This window comes from Myotis daubentonii, chromosome 15 (assembly GCF_963259705.1).
Source record: "Myotis daubentonii chromosome 15, mMyoDau2.1, whole genome shotgun sequence".
NCBI lineage: Eukaryota > Metazoa > Chordata > Mammalia > Chiroptera > Vespertilionidae > Myotis > Myotis daubentonii.
In genome coordinates this window covers 30,316,150-30,338,040 of record NC_081854.1, presented here as the reverse complement: position 1 = coordinate 30,338,040, position 21,891 = coordinate 30,316,150, and the positions used below count along the sequence as shown (strand labels likewise).

The 21,891-nt window shown below is 52.1% G+C and overlaps 1 protein-coding gene across 2 annotated transcripts in view; it reads right to left on the bottom strand.

The window, feature by feature from the left end:
• Nucleotides 1–226: 226 nt before the first annotated feature.
• The window catches only part of CA5A (carbonic anhydrase 5A), a 31,332-nt gene continuing 9,667 nt past the window's right edge, over nucleotides 227–21,891 (bottom strand). The window contains exons 3-7 of one of the 2 annotated variants that reach the window (XM_059667116.1): nucleotides 11,609–11,727; nucleotides 9,404–9,499; nucleotides 9,188–9,250; nucleotides 3,447–3,602; nucleotides 227–1,036 (exon numbers count right to left, since the gene is read on the bottom strand). In XM_059667116.1, the coding sequence (XP_059523099.1) occupies nucleotides 893–1,036; nucleotides 3,447–3,602; nucleotides 9,188–9,250; nucleotides 9,404–9,499; nucleotides 11,609–11,727 (578 nt within the window). In that variant the 3' untranslated portion in view covers nucleotides 227–892. The remainder of the gene's footprint in view (nucleotides 1,037–3,446; nucleotides 3,603–9,187; nucleotides 9,251–9,403; nucleotides 9,500–11,608; nucleotides 11,728–21,891) is intronic. The other variant, XM_059667117.1, reaches the window with a different exon arrangement.

The window sequence follows — 21,891 nt, the reverse complement described above, 5'->3', positions numbered from 1 at the left end:
AGGAAGGGGCCTCAAGCCAAGGAACGTAGGCGCCTCGAGAAGCTGGAAAAGGCAAGGAAATGGGTTCTCCCCTGGAGCTTCCAGAGGAACCGCCCTGCCCGCACCTTAAATTTGGACTTCCAGCCTGCGGAACTGTGAGACAGTACACTTCTGTGGGGTTAGGCCCACAGTTTATGGTTGCTATGGGCTGAATTGTGTCACTCGCCCCGATTCTTATGTTGAAGCCTTAACTTCCAATATGTCTGTATTGGAGATGGGACTTTTAGAAGATAATTAAGGTTGAACGAGGTCATAAAGGTGGGGTCATAATTCGATAGGATTGGTGGCTTTATAAGAGGAAGAGAGAGAGGAAAGGCCCTGTGAGATGGTGCCTCCTGCAAGCCACGGAGAGAGGTCTCACCAGACCCTGGCAGTGTCAGCACCTCGACCTCGGGCTTGCAGTCTCAGAACTGTGGGATAATATATTTCTGATGTTTAACCCCTCAGTTTGGGGTCATTTGTTATAGGAGCCCCGGGACACTGATACATCGAGACTCTGTTGCCTGGGAACTACGGGGTGGCCATGAGTGTGGAGAAACAGGGGACACCACCTGGGGAGAGGGCAGCATGGAGCCGAGAGAGGGCTGGGCGGATGACGTCAGTCGGGGGCTTGCTCGGCCCCGTGAGGCTGCTGGGACCTGCTGCGAGTCCCATGAGATCCTCCGGGTCCCGGGTATCCATTCCCTTTCTTTGAAGTGATTTTCATTGCAGCTGAAAAGTACATTGACTAAAACAATGATCTCTGTCTTTCTTTTTAATGTCAGGGGTTGCATATGATCAGGCCATGAGACTTGGGAAACAATACTTCCTCTTTCTAAAGTCAGTTCAGCCCGTTGACTTGGACGTAATGAATTTAGGACCCGGTGCCCCCTTCAGTGGCCTGGAAGGACGCACGAAGCTTCCGGTTCATCAGGGGTTGAAGTGGGCGGTAGTTGTTCACCATCGTCTTCTCTTCCTCACCAAGTGCCGTGAACAGGAGCGTGCGAAACGCGGCCAGCTGGAACAGAGAGCCACCAGTCACCTGGGTGCAGGGACAGTGAACAGCTGCCAGGGCCTGTGTAGTCCCCGCCCGCCGTGAATCAGGGATGGCCTGTGTGGCCAATACTACATGGCAGAGGGGACTCCTGAGCGATGTCAGCAAAGGCATTGCAGCTTCCACCGGGGTCTCTGGGGACGCCAGCGGCCATGTTGTGAGGACACTGACACAGCCCATGGCGAGGCCCACGTGGCGTGCATTCTTGCAGGCTACTCGTGTGGGCCACTTTGGGCATGAAGCCTCCAGCCCCAGGCAAGCTTTTGGAAAACTGCAGCCCCAGCTGACACCTGACTGCAGCTCCATCAGAGATCCCGGGCAGAACCACCCCAAATTCTGGCCCACAGTAACTCTGAGAGATAATAAATGATTTTTTAAAAATCACTAAGTTTTGGAGCTATTTGTTACACAGCAATAGAGATCTAATGCATACACTCCTTTGATTTACTTTTCACTCAAGGAACTAAAGGATTATTTTTTATGTATCATCTCATTTGTTCTAATATACTTATGAGCTCTGTGAAAATAACTCACATGTTTACTTAATACAGAAGTGACATTTTATCTATACAGTGACCACTTACTGAGTAAGACAGATCTGTGTGGTTGATGACGCGCCCTGCGGAGTTCTGTGGGGCGTGGTGCACAGTCTCCCAGACATTCAAGCTCACTGCAGGGTTTTTTTTTACTTTCTCAGAAATGCAGCCTCTCTCCTCTCCTCCACTTGGCCATCTCCTTCCCACTGCCCCGGGGGTGCACACACACCTCCCACTTCCACTGGTCAGGGTAAGGGGCTTCTGATCTGTATTTTTTAATAACACCCAACCCTGTTTTCATTTCCCTGCAGACAGCAGTTTACAGAGGCTGTTATCATTGTTTTTGCACCACCCTCTCCTTTCCTACCCCTCTCCCACTCTCTCCTGCTACAAACCTGACCCAGAATGGGTGCTTATGACATGTTTGTTGAGTGACAGAGGGGTCTTGGTGACAGGGGTCATACTTCCACCAAGGCCGTCCTGATGTCTGCAATAGTTCTGGTTTGGGGGTAAGATGGGTGATCTGCAGCCCACATCTCAAAGTTCAGACTCCCAAGGCAAAGGGCACCATTCTGTGACTCTTAAATAAGAAAATATTTTCAGACCCGTGAGGCTGGAAGTACCTCTGAGAGCGCATCTAGAGCCCTCAGAAAAGGACAGTTGAACCAGAGCTGATAAATACTCCTGAGATTGATCAGAGGTCTCTGCCTGAGGCAGGGGTGGGACAGTGACACTGTGCTTGCTGTGTAGTTATCATCCCTAAATCTAAACTGCCCTCAACAGACGGACTTTCTCCTGATTCTAGATTTCCAAAGAAAAAGATACTGCAACTTAAAAAATATATATGTAATATCTACTTATTTTAGAACCATAGAATATTTAGATAAGGAAAAGGAAGAAAATAAAAACCACTGCAGTTCTATGACCCTGGGATAATGAGTAGTAACTTTTTGGTGTGTATCTATGTGATAAACCGGGGTATTGTTCAGTAAATATTCACTCCCTTCCTCTCTGCCCCACTGACTTTGGCCTTGCCATTGTGGCTTGCTCTGGCCAACAGGATGGGAATGGGTGTGATGCCAGCAGAAGCCTTAAGTGTGCATGTGTCGTTTGGCTTGCCTTTTGCATTTTTGTCATTTACCATGAGAACCAGCCCTTGGCAGTCACTGGTCCAAGGAGCATGAGGGACACTGGGTCCAACCCAACCACTGACCACCTTCGGTGAAGCCTAAAACAGAGCCTCCCTAGCTGACCAGTGATTCTCTCTCATCATTGATGTTTCTCCCTCTCTCTCTCCCTCTCCCTTCTTCTCTGAGATCAATAAAAATATATTTAAAAAGGAAAGAAAATAGAGCCTCCCAAGACAATCAATAAACCCACAAGCAGGAAAAAAAACAAATGTTTGTTATAAGCCACTGAGTTTTGGGGAGGTTTGTTACACAGCATTATTGTAGCAATAGCTGACTAATACAATCCTTCTGGAATTTTATCTCAGCATATATAGCTCTGTAGCTTACTGTTCTATCACCCAAACAAGTGGAACAAACTAAAGTGTTCTCTTCCTCTACCCTTTCCTCCCCCCACCCTGGCCCCACCCCATCTCTCTCTGTCTCTGTCTCCCTCACACACTAATATCTCAAGGTCAAAGAATCGTGCTTTCAGGAACCTCTGTTCAGTCTCAACAAGCTTGTGCTTCAATTGGAACTTCCTTCTGGTGCAGGAACATCCAAAATGCACCAAAAGGTAAAACTCCACGGTGCTCGCTTACAGTATCTTAGTGACACGGCCACACAATTTCTTCAACACAGTCCCACGACACCAGCTGCGGCGCAGCTCACCTGGTTCGCGGCCACTTCAATGGGCTTCTTCTGGATAATCCAGGTGACAGACTCGGTCAGCGGGGGAGTGGTGAGGGAGCCCGGGTAGGTCCAGTAATCCCGGCAGGTGGGCAGCAGGCAGGAGGGCTGGAAGGGGCCCAGGGCCACCCGTGCATCCTGAGAGACAGAGGCCACAGGCTGCATCAGGCGGAGATGGGAGGGGCAGAAGCTCAGGGAGGAAGGCAGCGGCTCTATCTTCCTCTCGGAGATGTGGCTTCGCCAGGCTAGGAGGGAAGTGTGTTCCCCGAGATAAAGGCTGTGAGGCCACGGTTGTCACATTTGGAAGCAGTAACAAGAGAATATGACCCTTGTCGCAGAGCATGAATCCTCACCAAATGCTTATATATTTTCTTTTAAAGTTTTCTATTTTCCCATGCCCAGGCTGTGAAAATATTATACTTTAAAAAATGTGGTAAAATAACATGCATAACAGAAAATTTACCATTTTCACCATTTTTAAGTCCTGTGGCAGTAACTGCATCCACACTGTTGTGCAACCATCACCCCCATCCATCTCCTGGACGTTCTCATCTTCCCAAACTGGAGCTCCTTCCCCATGAAACACTAACTCCCCGTTCCCCTCCCCCAGTCCCTGGCACCCACCATCCCACGTTCTGTCCCTAGGAATCTGACTCCTCTAGGGACCTTGTATGAGAGGAATAATCACGCACTATTTGTCCTTTTGTTACTGGCTTATCTCACTCAGCAAAACGTCCTCAAGGTACATGCATGTTGTAGCATGTGCCAGGATTTCCCCCCTTCTTAAGACCGACTAGTACACCACACCGCGTTTATCCATTCACTCAACAGTGGACACTTGGAGAGCTTCCACTCCTTGGCTATTGTGAGTAATGTTGCCGTGAACATGAACATACCACTATCCCTTTAAGACCCGGCTTTCAATTATGTTGCATATTACCCAGAAATGGAAGTGCCAGACCCGATGGGAATTCTAAGTTTAGTTTTTTGAGGCACTGTCACACTGTTTCCACAGTGGCTGCCCCTCAAGACAGCTGAACTTCTCTCTAAAGCAGCCGTCCCTGGGTGTCAGGGCCGCGGTGAGGACACACACTCAGGAGGGTGCCCTGCGTGGAGCATATGCCAGAATCGTCCTTCTCACGGGGAGCAGGCGGGGTTGGTGGACGTGGACAGCTGTTCTCAACCACTGTGTCCCCAGATTTCTGCGTTGCTCCCACAAGGGCCGCCCATCAGCATGTCCTGCTTGGGAGTCCAGTGTTCAGAACTCACAGTTTGCTCGATTTCTGTGCTTTATAAAAGGGTAAGGAGAAACCTGTGTTCCAGCGGACACCGATGGGATGTCACGGCTGATCCATTCATTCACTCACTCACTCACAGCTTTGCATTCAGCACTCACGGTAAACCCAATGCTATCTTAGGCTCTGGGGTTCAAAACCACCCACCTTCATGGAGCTCTCCCTTTACCCAAGGAAAGCAGGCAGTACCCCAAATAATAAGTAGATTTCTAGCATTTGCACAGTGATGGAGGAAAATAAAGTAGGGAGTGGAGGGTGGGAGGGGGGTGGGTAAGAAGGATGGTCACTGGGAAGGTGACATTTGAGCAAAGACATGCAGGTTCCGGGGGTGGACACAGGCAGTGCCAAGGCCCTGAGGTGGGGTGCGGCCTGATGGGCTAGAGCAGTGGTTCTCAACCTTGGCTGCACATTAGAATCACCTGGGAATCTTTTTAAAATCCTGATTTCTGAGCCTCATCCTCCGGAAATTCTGTTTTTTTGTTATGGGGTGGGGCCACAACATTAGTAACAAAGAAACAGAATTTCCGGAGGACGAGGCCCAGAAATCAGGATTTTAAAAAGATTCCCAGGTGATTCTCATGTGCAGCCAAGGTTGAGAACCACTGGGCTAGAGGAACAGCAAAGTGGCCACATGGCTGGAATGAGTAAATGACACACAAAGGCAGTAAAAAGAGACAGGGTGGGGGTCCTACAGAGGGGGACACCCCTGCTTCTGTCCGGCTGAGGCCACTGAGAAAATCTACCAGCAGAGGCAGGAGAAGGGGCGCTACCTGGACGCTGCTCAGCGCGGCGCCTGGGGTGGAAAGAGGAAGGAGGGCCTCTGCCAGTGTCTGCCTCCTTGTAAGGCAGAGGCATCCGACAGGCTTTTGCTCGGAGAGGAGATGATCCCTCGGGTCCCTCGGGTTGACGGCCCAGGATGGTGGGTTCCACCCTCTATAAATCGAGTGAGACTGAGAGGTAGGGACAGGCCCGCACGCAACGTAGCACATCCGGCCTCAACACCGGCCTGGGCACTAGGGAGGATTTAAGCACGAAGCAGACACCCTCTCATTCCCAAAGAAGAAAGATTCTGCACATCGAATCCTTCCACCCAGCCTTCAAAGGCACAGGCGCGGGGCCCGGACGACCTGGCTCGTACCCTGATTGCTGGCATTCATTCATCAGAAGTGGAGAGATGTTGGCCCACAAGAAGGAAATTGGGCCCTGGCCAGTTTGGCTCAGTGGATAGAGCATCGGCCTGCAGACCAAAGGGTCGATTCCAGTCAAGGGCATGTACCTCGGTTTCAGGCTCCTCCCCAGCCTGGCTCTTGGTTAGAGCTGTGCAGGAGGCAACCAATTGATGTGTTTCTCTCACATCGATATTTCTCTCTGTCTTTCCCTCTCAAAAACCAATGGAGCCCTAGCAGGTTTGGCTCAGTGGATAGAGCATCGGCTTGCGGACTGAATAATCCCAGAGTCGATTCCAGTCAAGGGCACATACCTCGGTTGCAGGCTCCATCACCAGCATCCCTGGTCAGTGAGCGTGCGGGAGGCAACCAATTGATGTGTCTCTCTCACATCGATGTTTCTCTCTCTGTCTCTCCCTCTCCCTTCCACCCTCTCTAAATATCAATGGAAAAATATCCTTGGGTGAGGATTAAAAAAAAGGAAGTTGGTTCACACCAATGGGCGATTATGAGGCGCCTTGCGCGAGCAGGTGTTGTTCCACTGTGTGATTAATTATCTAGGAATGTCTTCAGGACAGCATGACCGAAATGTAATTCACATAGCGTAGAACTCACTGCTGTAAAGTGCCCAGATCCACGGCTTTTAGGGTATTCACAGACAGAGATGTGCAACCACCATCACAGTCAAGTTAGAACATTTTCACCTCAAAAGAAAGAACCCCAGTAAACCCTGTGGCTGTCCCCTCCCTCACCGCTCCACCCTGCCGCGCCCTGCCACAGGCCCCGTCTGCTTTCAGCCCACGTGCACTTGCCTACATGGACATTTCCTACAGACGGAATCACACAACATGCGGACCTGTGTGTCCGGCTTCTCTCAGCTCAATACCGTCAAGGCCCCTCCCGGCTGCTGTGTGCTGGTTGGTGCTTCTCTCCTTTTCATGCCGAACGACATTCCATTGTTCGGTCTGCGTAACTCGTGAAGGAAACAGGTCACAGAGGTCGTGGGACAAAACGCAAAACGTGCCAGTGGGTTCGTGGTGACAGACACATCCCCTCCTGCTCCCCTTGTCCAGCCCCAAAGGCTGCCAGGCACCTTCTGAGGCCATTACCTTGAATTTTCAGAATCACCCTTTACGGGGTATGCTTATGTTGTTGATGAGGAAAGTAAACCGATGTCAGTGGCTCTCCCAGAACCACACTTAGAGAGTGGCAGGACCCAGGTGCCGGGAGGTCTGTCCTAACCCCCTCGGGGCTGCAGGGTGGGTGTGAGGCAGCGGGTCACACGGAGGAGCAGCTGGTGGGCTGCTACCACCCACTGCCAGGTACTTGCCAATTACAATTTTGAGAGGACATCTATGTATTTCTAGTGATGTCCTCAGAGCTCTGTGTCCTGTCCCTCAAGCACATCAGGGTTCAGAAAGCTGTTCCCCCTCGGAGCCCTTAAAACGAGCTAAGGCCCCTTCTCTCTGTGTCTGTCAAGCCCCGCTGGCTAGCGGATTAGCTGGGAACGCACGCGGGTTTGCACCAGCGTGCAGCATGAATACGGACAAACCGGCTCCTGGGGGTGGGCGCCCACTCGAAAGTCTTCCCGTTCTCTTTTCTAACATGCACATCCCACTTGGGAAAGAGGGAAGGTAGTGGACAAAGGAAGCTCCATTTGGTACAACGTGGGAGAATAAAATGGGATAAAAGGCAAAACCATAGGGTTTGGAACAAATCAGTGGTCGCCCAGGCTTGGGGGCAGGGGCACGACTGTGCGAGGGCCACAGGATAGGACATACCAGGCGGGGCACGGTTTTGTGTGGGCCCGGCTGGGTGACTCCACTAATGTGTCAAGACCGATAGAATGTACACCAGAGAGATGACTCGTAACACTGCAAAATTTAAAAAATCGGCCAGAACCAGGACGGAGTGCAGACTGTGACAAATGACCAACGGATGACACCTCCCATCCCATGGAGCACGGCTCCTGCTCACCAGGGCTGGGCCTTTCACCTCTAAGATTCTCTTATGCTTCAGGTGAGGAAACTGAGGCCCAGAGATGATCCTCAGGACCAGACTGAGCCCAGGCAGCGTCTCCTGTCACCGCACGTCAGACACCATTCCTCCCTGGTGGCTGGCCCAGGAGACCCTGAGTTAGCTCATGTGAGTGTGTGTGTGGGGGGGAACTCTCCAGAGGGAAACACCCCCTGAGCAAACAGGACCTCACAGCCAGCTCCTTTCTTTCCCACCGGGAGGCGGAGGCCACCCCATGTAGGCGGTGGATGCTGGTGGGGAAAACATCCCAGGTTTACTCTGGCCAGAGACCAGCGAGGAAGAGGATGCTCCGAGCACCTTGTCCTTGTGGAGTTCCTGAGCTGGCAGCCATGGCGGCGGGGGGTGGGGAGGGTGATCTGGGCTCGGTCCCACGAGGCCCACGCAGAGGCCCACATCAAGGGGAAGGCACCACACAGATCAAAGGGCCCCCGTGAGCCAGCCAAGGAAGGGCTGACCCCAGCCTTCCTGTGGGCCGTGCTCACCATTGTTAAGGCAGGTGGGAGCCCCATCCGTCCAAGGACCACGTTCAAGGACCACAGCGACTCCTTCCCTCTCAGAATGCTTTTGTTTGCTCCCGAACAAATAAACTGCATTTCTTTGGAATGTCCACTTCTCCATCAAAGTCCTCTCTTAGCCGATGTTGGAGAAAAGCGACATTGTTGTGCTTAATGCGACAAGGTGTCCAAGGGGAGCTGAGCCAAGATGCGCTCTGCCTCCCACGCGTGGTGGGTTGTGGGTTTCCCTCTTCCCATGGTCTCCATGCTCTCAGGGATGGGTGGTCCTGTGTCCCCCCCAGGAGAGTGCCAGGTGGCACTTGGGTAGGCACTCTTAAAGGTTAATCGTTAGGTATTTATTTCCATCAGCTTTAAAACAGATGTTAGCGTTAATGGATGTCACTGCTCAGGACAGGGCCAGTGCAGGGCGACAAGGCAAAAATCTTCAAGATGCTGCCTGAATGACTGGATTTTGGGGGAAACTCAAATCGAGTCCCACACCCCATCTATACTGAGAAGACAGGGGCCCAGGAACAGCAGTGACACAGTGACAGCAGAGCGTGGGCCAGCGCGCGACACACCTGGAGTCAGCCCCAGCGAGCTCCGTTTCAGGATGGAACTCAGACCCCCTCGGCACGAGCACCAGCTGGCCGTCTTCCCCTTGCCAACGAGCCAGTGCTCTGCCCGGCTGTGCTTCTCCGGGGACGCTGAGTCTGATATGTGCGGCTTACCTTATGCTTTATTTCCGGCAAGACGTCCACCAGCGTCTGCAGCGCCTCGTGGTGGGACCCCAGCTGCGCGGCACAGACACAACATGTTCATTCGAAAAGGCAGCGGGCAGGGCGCCAAGCGCGCCTCATCCTACGGGGACTGTTCAAAAAGCAGCCCCGTGGCCGCACACCACTTCTTCACCAGGAGGGCGGCGCCCCAGCCCAGCGAGAGGTTACCTTTAAAAACACGCCTATCACAGCCAAGCCGTTCTCCCCCATTACAGCTTCTTTGTAGTTTGGGTATTTCACAGCATTCCAGTGAACTAAATGCAGCTGAAACACAGGAGGAAGAGACCTTGTACCCATCACGCTGCAGCAAGAAATGAAACCGTTGCCCCCCTGCTGTGTGGCAGACCTGCGTGTCCATTCAATGGTTTTAATGAATTCAGCCTGAGCAGCCGGGGTAAGGAATGCGGGCGCCCCCAGCATGCTCGGAGCCCCACGTGGCTGATAGAATCATAGGCTGTAAGGGCCTTCGTGTTTTTGGTGGGAGAGAAAGAGGCTCGTTTTAACTTTATAAAATAGAAATGGGGGTTGGAGAGAGTGGGCTATTTGCTATTTTTCATATTTTTTCAGATATCCTTGAAAGTGTTTGCCAGATCAAATGCAGGACCCCCAAACTTTGAATTTCACATAAATAACAAATAATTTTAATGCCCCCAATATTGCATTTTTCTCTCCATGTGTCGCCCTCGCTTGAACTTCCTGTGTCCTTATTTCACACCCTTCCTTCTGGCACCAGGACTGGCCAGATGACAAGGGTTTAAATCAGGGGCAGGGGCCCAGCTTGGGAAGCAGGCTGTCCCGGGTCACTGGCCAGCAGGAGGCAGAGCCAGCACCCCTGGACTGGCTCGGGGTTCTCTGTGATGAGAGCGCACGGTGCTGCCCACGCCGGTCTGGCTCAGAACATGGACGGGGCCTGGGTGTCCTTACAGATTTCCTTCTACAGGAATGAGCTGTGGTGAGGGCTTTCTGAACGGAGACCCGAACGCCGAGGCAGCAAGCCCTCCCCAGGCGCTGCTGGATTCCAGGGCCCTGATCCTCTGCCGGGGTCCACGTGTGCTCCAGGTGGCACCTCACTCCCAAGTCCCAGTGTTCCCAGCCATGTGCACCGGGGACAATGGGGGTGGCGAGGCCTCCCCTGCTTCTCTGTAACTTACCTGGAACCCCCCACCTGCTGTCCTATTGCAATCTGCCAGAAACAGAGACAGCTGGCCCACAGCCCTGACTGCAGCCTCCTGCCTTCACAGACGCCACCTTTGGAGCTGGCTTTGCCCTCCACATCCCACCGGAAACGGCACTTTACAGCATGCGTGGGTCCCATCGCTGATCTCGCCTCTATGCTAATACATTACAACAAGCTCCTCTGTTAAAATATCTGTCAACATTAAAAACCGTGGTGCGGATACACAGTTTGTGTTGTCAAATGAAAGGGAGCATGCTGCAAGCCGTTGCTCTTTCATTTTTGTCACCTTTGTAAACATGTGTGTAATTATATCAATAGATGTAATTGCCTCTTTATAAACTGTCCCCAGAGATCACACCTGGGTGTGTGGTTACTGGTCATTTTTATTTGGGGGGCTGGCTGGACTCTAGTTCGATTTTAACTATAGTATTACTCCCATAACAATGGTGACAGAAAGTTGAAACAAAAACAGCTCGTAACTTGAAATGCATCCGAAAGGCAGGTGGTTGGTGGGTGGATAAAGGGGTGGGTGGGTGGACAGACGTCTGATAAAGTGAACATGGCAAAACATTAATCTTAGAATCTTAGTGGCAGACTCACGGGTTCTCAGTGTACAGTTCTTTCAACTTTTTGGTTTGTTGGAAAATTTTCATAATAAAATATTGGGGGAAATCCATACATTACCACTTATCACCCCACCGTAACTACAAAACCCAGTTCCTAGCATTAATCTCTGCTCATTTTTTCCCTGACTCCCGTTTTGTTTTAATGTTTCAGAGGTCACTTTTTTTAGGATGATCTGTATTGTAAAGATTTTCAGATTCTCGATAGGTGGCCTCACACCCTGAAGGACAGGAAGGTGCGAGTGGGAAGTGGACCACCAGCAAGCGCGGGGCTGAGGGAGTGGCTTAGAGCACAGATTGTTCCTGAATCCCAGCTGCCTGGTTCTGGCAAGCTACCCAACCTCTTAGAACTTCTGCGTCTCTTCTGTTAAATGAAGGTGCTAAAAACACCCCCCCTTCAGGATGGTTGTGTGATTGAACGGGTGGGGTGGCCCACTGTTCTGGTTGGGGCACGGAGAGTCCCACCTCCCAGGAAACCCTCCGTTTCTGGGCCACTGGGATGGATGGCCACCCTACCACGGGGCCCGGCACGTAGACAGCGTCCACATGCGGGCCGCTCGGACATCTACACACCTCTGCCGGGTACACGCGGTCCTCCACCGTGTGCTCGGAGCCCCACTCGTTCACTGCCCCCCAGTGGAAGTGGAACTGCTTCAGGCGGTAGTGGTTTTCCAAGGGGCCACCGCTAATTCCTGAAAAATGAAACCCGTGCGTGTTAGTTTGTCTGTTCTTTGGATCGAAGCCGCATGATTTCACTGTCAACCGCTGTCTTGCTGAAATGACACACTGGAAGGTGGGCCCCATGTCCCAGTTACCGGGCCCCAGGCGGCCCACATCGTGCTCACAGTAGTGATGCAGATTCCAGTGCTGCCACCAGGTGGCGGTAGGGCCTCAATCCCTCCCCGCAGCAATGAAGCAAAGAGTAACCATTTGAGATGTATGCCTGTCCTATAAGATTTCCAGATTCCTTAACTAAGAAAAAAATATATGTCTCTTGAATGAAAAAAAGGCTTAAATCCTGTCAACAAATAATTTTATAACCTACTATGTTAAGAGCAAGATTTTAAACAAATTCTGAGCTACAACATGCTACCTTTTCCACCAGCTCTGGTCTTGATGCAGCTCTAGCTCAGTCTAGTCCCACTATATGACCAGGTTTTATAGGAACACTCATTTCTAAGTCACTCTAAATGCCTGGCGGAGCCTCCCCAGGAGCTGTTAGCTGGGTGTACTCGGGCTCAGACCTGAGCATCCACCAAGGAGGACTCTGGCTCCCAACTGCAGGAGAGCCATCAGGGGCTCAGGGTTAGGGCAGGAACAGTGCATTTTAACTGTCTCCTGGGTGGCTCCGATGGACATGGCTTGGCCTGCCCCTCACTGCACTTTGCTAATAGATTTCCATGAACAAATGCAATGGTAACTGTTGAACATCTCACTTTTGGTTGAAGTGAGCTTGTGCTACTGGGGTGGCTGGGACAAGTCTGGAAGACATGGCAGAGCAGTGGAGTGAATTCCAGGGGCCTTGCTTGCCTTAACCCTTCTACATGTCAAATGCTACTGGCTAGTGGTGTTTTCTGTTTGGTCTTTACCATAAAAGGTATTTGTAGCAGGAAACACTGAACTATAAACAAGAAACAGGTTCAGCTCATGATTCTGCTCCCAATTGAGTTGTAAAGCTTCCCGCCATCTTTCTTGACTCCAAATGAGGGTGTTGGTCAAGGTCATTAGGGTCTCGTCCAATCATACAGTTCTATGGTTCATAAGGTAATCTTCTACTCTCCTTACACACACACACACACACACACACACACACACACACACACGAATTACATCCCTACTTTCAAAAACAGGCAGAAATATCTTTCTTTATCAAGTATATAAGAACATTTTATCCCTGGCCAGTTGGTTCAGTTGCCTGGAGTATCTTCCTGTTCATCAAAAGGTTGTGGGTTCAATTCCCAGTCAGGGTGCATAGCTAGGTTGTGAATTAGATCTCCAGCCGGGGTGTTTCCAGGAGGCAACTGATCTCTCTTTCTCTCTCTCCCCTCCCCCCTTCTCTCCCTCAAATCAATAAAGCATATCCTTGGGTGAGATAAAGAAAAACAAGACCCCACATTTCAAATCATAAAGTCTGAATCCATCGGTGGCCAAGAGTACTGTGACATGAAGGAGGAGAGCCTCTCGGGTGGTTCAAACTGCAAGGCTTTAACGGAGATGTTTGCAGTTAGAAGTTCAGGAGAGGTGACTGTTTTCCTTCAAGGGGGTGAGGATGCTCGCGCAGACTGGCCTTTGTAGTTTTATGTTGTATTTTAATTTATGGTGAGTAGTTAAATAGGTTGTGAGAAATCCCTGAGGTGCAGCAATTGGAGCTAGGATTTGAACCCAGGCCTGATGCCAAATGTGCGCCTTTGCCCTTTAACCTTCAAAGTACAAAATGTAATCTAAGGAGTTACAGAACCATGAGGCACGCAGAGGTCATCTTTGTGCACTTCTGCCTGGCGCCTTATATCTGTGGTGGAAAGGGAGTTTGTAGCATTGGGCAGCCGGAGACCACATGCAACCAAAGTACATCGCTTAGTGACGGAGAGGTGAGCCTGTCACCTGACCAAACGCCCTCCAGGAGGTACCCTGCGACTGAGAGCCCGAGACTGGCCATGTGCTCGCGCACGCAGAAGGTAACCACGGGGATACAGCGCACATCTGTATCATCTTTTCCAGAACATAAGTGCAGAAGGTGGGAATGATGGGTGTTTCAGCTAAGGGACAAATTGAATGGGACACAAACTGGTGAACAGTTAGAAGGCTGCGAGCTAAGTACCATCCACTCAAGTTCCCAGGGCTGGGCCCATTTCTGTCTTGCTCATCATTGTATTCTCAGCACTTAGTCCAGGATACATCCATTGGAGGCACCTGGTGGGTGAATGAGTAGGATTACTCAGTTCATTGATTGGTTCAGTCAGTCACTCAGTAAGCAGATCTGTGTATTACAGCAGAATGCAGCCTTTCCCATGGTAGCTTGGGAACTGCCTGAGATTCCTAGGGAATTCCACCAAACACTAATTATTTCAAGAGCTGGATTTGCAGCTTAGCTCTAACTTGCTGTGTGACCTCGAGCAAGTTTCTCAGCCTTTCTGAGCCCAGCCTCCCCACCTGTGAAATGAGGAGTGTTGGCAGGATAAGTGGAGATAATGGCAGGAAGGTCACTTTGTAAAGTGTTGTCAGATGACGACGATGATGATGCCAGTGACTAAATGTCATGTAACCTTTCAGGGACGCAGCTCCTTCCTCTATTAAAAAAGAAGTACTACCTACCTGGTTCCTGTGGACCCTTCCAGCTCAAGCATCTTAGACTTCTACGTAGGTCCATAGGTCAGGTCTCCAAAAAGAAAGATACCAACTGCATGAGGCATACATTCACCGCTAGCTGGAAGCCTGCCAGATCCCCGCCAAAAATAACCTTTAGCAAAGTCACTCCCCACTGTTGCCGGCCACAGAGAGCCAGAACCGGAGACCCCTGGGATGGGCGGGGACTGTGAGCACAGAGCGTGGCTCCGTCCTCTGTAAGGTGAGGAGGTGCAGGGGTCAGGAGACTTTCCCAAGTTCACACTCTGAGCAGGACTGGAGCCAACCACGCTCCACTCCCACATCAAACCGCCCCCAGGACCCTTGACCGAAGCAGCCCCCCACCAGTCAGACTCCCGCCTGTCTGCCCCTGCTCTTCTTTGCTGTACTGCTGCGGGCAGCCCGAACATAAACGGAAGTCTGTCTTTGAAATCCCGGGGCTCTCCCACTGCAGGGAAGGATGTCAGTGTTCAGTGGGGCCTCCAGACTATAGGCCTCCTCCCGTTCAAGCTGATTCTGGTCATTTGTCCATGAACCAGGGCCTTGCTGGAAACCTGGGCTGGGACCAAGCAAACCCAGAACCGACACCCCAAAAGCCTGCTGCCCCTCGCTAGCCTGTCATGTGCAAATGTAAATAAGGAGATAAGCTTTTCCAGGAGGGTGGCGAGGAGGAAGAGGTCTGGGGCGGGCAGGCGGGGCTAGGCTGTAACATGGGCTGGGCTGGAGCGCCCCCATGTGGCCGATGGGTGGAGACACACCGGGATCTGCCATTTTGAGGGTTGCAGCCTCACTCTTTCAAATGCATTTCAGAAGAGAAAAAGAGGGCGTCAGGAAGCGCCTTAACAGGAACGTCAGCAGACATGGACCACAGAGAAGAATCTCACTGTAATAATGTCTCTTAACTTAGACCCGAACCGCAAAGACAGCCCACAAGCAAAGTGCCTGTGTATTTATTAAAAACTGGGAAATCCTATTTTGTCTCCCTCTCTGTGGGAGCAGGGTTTGGAGTCAGATGCCCGCACCATCTCTTCCAAGCTGAGTGATCTTGGTCCAGCCTCAGTTTCCCCACCTGTAATATGGGGATGACCTTAGTGCGTACGAGGAGGGACACTGCAAGAATTAAGTGATGCGGTAAATACAAAGTTCTTAGCACGATGCCTGGCAATTTGGAAGCGCTCCAAGACAAAACCCAGCAGCCATCGTCCTGTCTCTGTCTGGGATGAAATAGCCGATTAAAGAGGAAAGGCTCTCACTGCTCAGCGTCTCCTGTGTCCTGGGTGCTGTGCGGGCAGCGTCCGCCAGCTTGTGTACCGTCAGCACCTGAGGGGCAGTGAGTGCATGCTGCAAAACTACCACCTAACAAGCCGGCATTTATCGAGCACCTGCTACTGCTGGGCATTGTGCAAAGCACTTCAGGTTCCCCCAGGGAACGTGGGACCTCCTCGCAGCAGGTGCCATTAGCTCATTTTTGAGATGAGGAAACTGACTCAGGAGTTAAGTCACCTGCCCCAGGTCACCCCGTGACCTCACCCCATACCTGCTTGAAGGTTCAGACCATCAGCTCGCGTAGCAGGGTTCAAGCCAAACTGAGGTTTTTCTGGCCAGGAAAATTAGGAGCCCGATTTCAGATTGCAGCCCCGGATTTTAAAAATCTCAGCCTGACTTTTCATAGAGACAACACTGTGTCAAAAAATATCGCTTCAATAAAATATTTTAAAAAGGCAAGCCCAGTACAGAAAGGGGCCTTTAGTTTGCCAGCCCCTAGCCCCCAGGCTCTGCCATCGACAGGGTCTGTCCACAGAGAGGAGGCTGTGCATCACCGCAGACTTCTCCACGAGCAGGTGCTGTATCAGCGACTGCCAGACCCTTCAGACCCCCGAGGACAGATGACATTGGAGGATGAGCCCTGCTGCCCTTGGCTGGTCCCAGACACAACCGTCTCTGTGCTTACAACAGTGGCAGCTAGTAGCCACCTGTTTGTAGTTCGGTGGTTTTCCTAGGATAAGCAGGCTTTTGCTGGGCACGGCTGTTTTACGGCTTAAAATAAATGTAAGAGACGTTTGAGATATTCAAATTGGTCAAAACGGCAACTAACACGACATCACCGAGGAGCAGCCGGTCCTTGGTGCCACTCTGGGGTTTAACCAATATTCTGAAGCTGTAAAGTTCAAGGTCAAAGGTTTTCCGTGTGTTCTCCAGACCAGGAAGCTCTCTGTAACGCCCCCCTCCGCCCCCCCCCCCCTGCAAGTGGGAGCCACAGCAGGTACCAGCACACTGTCAGTGTGGGGGTCACAGCCCAACCCCAAAATCCCGGAATGAGGGAATCCAGATCACTCCCTGGAGTTAAACTCGGAGATCATTACCTATCGGCTCCGGTTTTAAAGTCATACAAACTTGAGCTCACATGCCAGTCTCACACAGTGCAGCTCTGCGTGGGTTGTTTTCTCTTTCTGTGTCTCAGATTTGGCACTTTTAAAAGATAATGACACTAGCCCTAGCCGGCTTGGCTCAGTGGATAGAGCATCGGCCTGTGGACTCAAGGGTCCCAGGTTCGATTCCGGTCAGAGGCACATGCCCAGGTTGTGGGCTTGGTCCCCAGTAGGGGGCGTGCAGGAGGCAGCTGATCAATGATTCCCTCTCATCATTGATGTTTCTATCTCTCTCTTCCTCTCCCTCTCTGAAATCAATAAAAAATATATTTAAAAAAAGAAAGAAAAAAGATAATGACACTAGTTCATCAGAACATCAGAGGAACTGATACAGTGATGCTGACAAAACACTCCCCAGCACAGCCCCCAACACCAGCAGGTCTCAACTGGTGGCAGCACTTCCTGTTATTATTACTGGTATTATTGTTCTATTACAATGCTCATCACCATCATCATCAAAGCAGAGATTTTCAGTCACCTGAAACAGCCACTATTTCTCCCAAGATAGGACCTTCTCATAAAGACACTGAAGGATAAATATTATCTTAAGAGATTGTCTTTTAGAAGGGGCTCAGCCCTAACCGGTTTGGCTCAGTGGATAGAGCGTCAGCCTGCAGACTCAAGGACCCCAGGTTCGATTCTGGTCAAGGGCATGTACCTTGGTTGCAGGCACATGCCCAGTAGGGAGTGTGCAGAAGGCAGCTGATCAATGTTTCTCTCTCATTGATGTTTCTAACTCTCTATCCCTCTCCCTTTCTCTCTGTAAAAAATCAATAAAATATATTTTTTGAAAATAGAAGGGGCTCAGCCAGCCACAGATGCATAAAAGAGGAAAAATCATTCATTCATTCATTCAACAAATATTCACTGAGCTCCTACAGTGTGCCACAGTCTAAGCTGAGTACTGGGGAATCTCCAGAGAATTGTACAGATGTCATCCTGACCCCTGGGAGCTGGGAATCCAGAAAGGCAGGCAGACAGCTAACGAGGCTGAGCAGGTCTGCATGTTGTGACAGGCACGGATTCAGTGCTTTGGGGGTACCTAAACTGGAGGGAGAGGGAGTAGGCCACCAGGATGGCACAGACGGATGGTTCAAGTGTCCGGGGAGGAGGGAGCAGGGCAAATGGGGTGGGGGGCAAAGGGGTAGGCGCTGGCAGTGGCTAAGTAGGGGAGCGTTCATCAACAGACTTTGAATGTTCTGATCTTTAAAAATGGACACATCATGCAAGGTTTGCCCAAGCCATCCACTGTTTGATTCCTCAGCTCCCGGCCTGACTCTAACCTCAGCACGTAGGTAGGCGTGTGGGCTGGGCGTCTAGGTAGGCGTGTGGGCTGGGCGTCCACCGTGCTGGAGCAGAGGAACCGAGCACAGCTGGGTGCCAGAGGCTGCGTGCCCTTGCCATTGACCTTGTTTTCGATCACATTACGAGCCCTGAAGAACAGTCTCTGCGGTTGGCTCTCCTGAGTGTCACAGGAATCTATTCAGCATCTCCTTCAGAAAGGCCTTGAATTCACCTCCCAAGGCCTCCACCGGGGCTCCTTTCAAAGCTCTTTCTTGCCCCCTTTCCATTCTCGCCCACCATCTCCTTCCCCTCCTCTCCCCAGCCACACATAGCCCTCCTCCCCCTCCCCCTCCTCCTCCTTTCCCTCCTTCTTCCAACATGCCACACACAACCACGGGTTCTCTGCCTTTCAGAGCCTGGAAAGCGCAGCGGCCCACTCAGCTCTGCACCAGCCTTGCAGGCGTGGTTGCCAGGCCCGCCGGCTGCGTCTCTCCCTGAGGGCAGCAGGTGCCATGCCTGCGGCCTGAGCAGGGACTTGGGAGGATTTGGGACCCACAGATCATGTCTTCCTCGAGGGAGTGGGGGGTGGGGAATGGCACACTCACATTGTCCCCTCTCCATCCAGGACTTGGTTTATCTTTCACTTCACCTTTCCACCTATTTCCTCACTTGAGAGCTTGTGAGCAAGGATGGCCTCCGGGAGGGTTCTGTGACTTCACGCATTTCCACCCACAGTGAGTGCTTAGTAAGAACTTGCCAAGAGAAAGTGACCTGCGTTGCTGTGATGCAGGTTTACAGTTGTAGCCTCTGATACGGAACAAGTACGTTTGATTCCTGGGTGCTTCTGTGGCAGCACCGGGGAACAGCTGCGTGCCTAATGATGGAGACGGGGAGCAGGCTTGGAACCAGTGGACCACGTGGGCGTTAACAACATGACAGGGTTTCGGAGGGTCCTCAGAGGATCGCCCATTTCCCAGTCAATTCCTGCTCAGTGGAGCACTGTTGGCACCAGCCGGGGCTCAGACTCGCCACATCCGTCATGTCCGTCTGGGAGCCCTCTTCAGCCTCTCTGTGCTCCAGATGTGGGGGAACTGGGAGGACAGTGTGATCAGAGTGTGGAAGAATGCCAGGGAAGAGGAAATGACGAGTGCAGGGAGCAGTGGGGGAGGGGAGGCGAGAGGGTGGGAGAGCGGGAGGAGGAAGAGACCATCACGGGGACTGGCTGCGGGGGGTTGGGAGTGCTGTGGACTCGTGGGTCCCAGAGGGCAGAGCGTTTTCCTAGGTGGGAATTATTATTCCCGTGGAGGGAGAATCACACTTCCCCCCAACCTCCAAAAGGACCCATATCCAGGACCAGTAGATAAGTAAGGTAGCAGATAAAATACATCTTCATTTTTAAACGAAGATGGAAAGTATATGGTTTTAGGAACCAGACTGCCAATTTACACATTTGCAGGGAAAAATAACTGCCCCGGATGAATGTGATCATCACAGTCTTTCATCCCAGGCAAGGTGTCGTCTTCCGACCTGCAGCCACAGTCCCCTTCTTGACAGCACGGCTTTCCCTCCCCTTCGAGACCCCCTCCCCTCCCCTCTGCATAATCTTGGGACCATTAGCTCATGCCTCACTGCAGGCGCCCAGCCAGCGGAGGGGTCCCCTGGGACTTGGGTCCTGCATGGAGAGATGGCAAAGCAGTTCTTGCTGCTCAGTGCCAGACCCCTCTCCAGGCCCCACCTGTCGGGGGGAGCCCCAGATGCTCCCCAGCAGCCCCCTTTTGGCTACACCTGAAGATTCCCACCCGATGGAAGTGAAGTCTGCAAACGTGGAAATCACACGGGTGTGCAGGTCACACGTTCACTCCAGGAGCAAGCACACGCTCGCCTCCTGCGTGTGCGCCAGCGGCTGACTCTGCAATGGTGAACGAGGGCCCTGCCAGCCGGGATCGCTTGGCAGTGGGGACAGGTATCAATTGTCGTCTAGAGGACAAAGGCTGTGATTGGCCCCACTTTAGAAATGACTTAAAATTCACTCCCATGTCAAAAGGATGTTGGGCTGTGGCTTCAGTGCCTGGTGCCTTCGCTGCCGATTACTGTCCTTGCGAGTGAGTGACCTTTCAGGAAGGCTGCTCGCAAGCCCCGGTGGAGCCTCCAGGCTCGAGGTTTCCGTTCGCCCTCCATCTGCCCACTGATAAAGCAAACACAGAGGCCTCGGTGGCCAGAGAGCCAGGCTCTGCCTTCTCCGTGCGCCCTCTAGTGCAGCCGTGGGCAAACTACGGCCCGCGGGCCGGATCCGCCCGTTTGAAATGAATAAAACTAAAAAAAAAAAAAAGACCGTACCCTTTTATGTAATGATGTTTACTTTGAATTTATATTAGTTCACACAAACACGCCATCCATGCTTTTGTTCCGGCCCTCCGGTCCAGTTTAAGAACCCATTGTGGCCCTCGAGTCAAAAAGTTTGCCCACCCCTGGCATAGTGGCAGACAGTAAAGGAGCACACGGCCAGGCCTGCTTGACCATCTGATTTGGGAGGCACCACAGAAGGCAAAGCTATCCCTGACCTAGTGCTTGGTTCTCGGCCGTGGAGCTAAGCGCGCCACACGGGTCCTCTTCTACTCTCCCCACAGCCAACCGGAGCCAGAGCTTCAGTTCACAGAGGAGGAGACCGAGGGCCAGAGAGGGTAGGTGACATGTTCACGCCACCCAGATGGTAAGCGGAGGAACTCGGCCTCACACCCTGTCATTTTTCAACTTGAGAGTGAGCCCGTCAGCCCCAGGCTGTCACCCCACCCCTTGAGGAGTAGGATGAGGTACCACTTGGGTGCTAGAGGGGCAGCCCAGGACCCTGTCCCCCCAAAGAAGATGGACCTGGCAAGGAAGACAGAGGCATGGAAGCAGTTTGGGCCATCTGCTGCTCTACTCGCTCCCCTCAGCTAAGGGTGGGATGGGGGACAGCAGGGCCTCCAGCGCCCTGGAGTCAGGCCCCGCACTGTCAGCAAGAACAGATGCACCGGCTTTTCCATGTGGTGGGAGGGAGGGAGGAGGTTTTGGAAACAGCCCTGGGTTTGACTATTGGATGTAGGTATCCTCTTCCAATAAGTGGAAATATTTACCTCTCTTGGGATTTGTGAGAATTAAATGCCTTGACAACTGTTCCCCAGTTAGCACGTTGAGGGGTCACGGCCAAGCAGCAGTGAGCTAGGATCTGGTTCACAGAACAGTGCCTGCTCAGCAGGGGGTCTACCCCCGGCCTTGGAACCTGGACCTTGGATACATTCTCTGCACTAAACCTGCCCATCAGGTGGAACCAGCGCCGTCATTCATCACGCGAAGGATCGCTGCGCTGGCTCAAGGGGTCTTCTTTCCTGTGCGAGGCGCTTAATGGGTTTGACGGCAGGGGCTCCCCCTTCCTGTAAAGTCCTTCATGGCTCCACCAGCCCCTTCGTCCTGGGCCTCAGCACCACTCACATTCCTTGGAAGGAGCCCCGGCCTCCTCCACCTCTGTTATTCGTCCTCGCTGGCTGGCCTTCCTCTCCAAGCACTGGTGTCCCTCACCCGCTGGAAGCACTGCCGGAACCTTCCACACTGATGGAAAATGTCCTTGGCCTCCCAGCTGCGTTTCGCTTTGAGTTTTTGGCTCCCGCCTGTTGGTGTTACCCAACCTAAGGGATCACATTTATGCAGAATTACTCTACCCCGCGTGCCTTCTCCACTCACTTCCTCCCTTGCTCGTGGAGCATTTCCTTTTAGTACATCCAGGGTTTGTTCTCTTTTAATTGTGGGAGAATCTCATTAATTTCC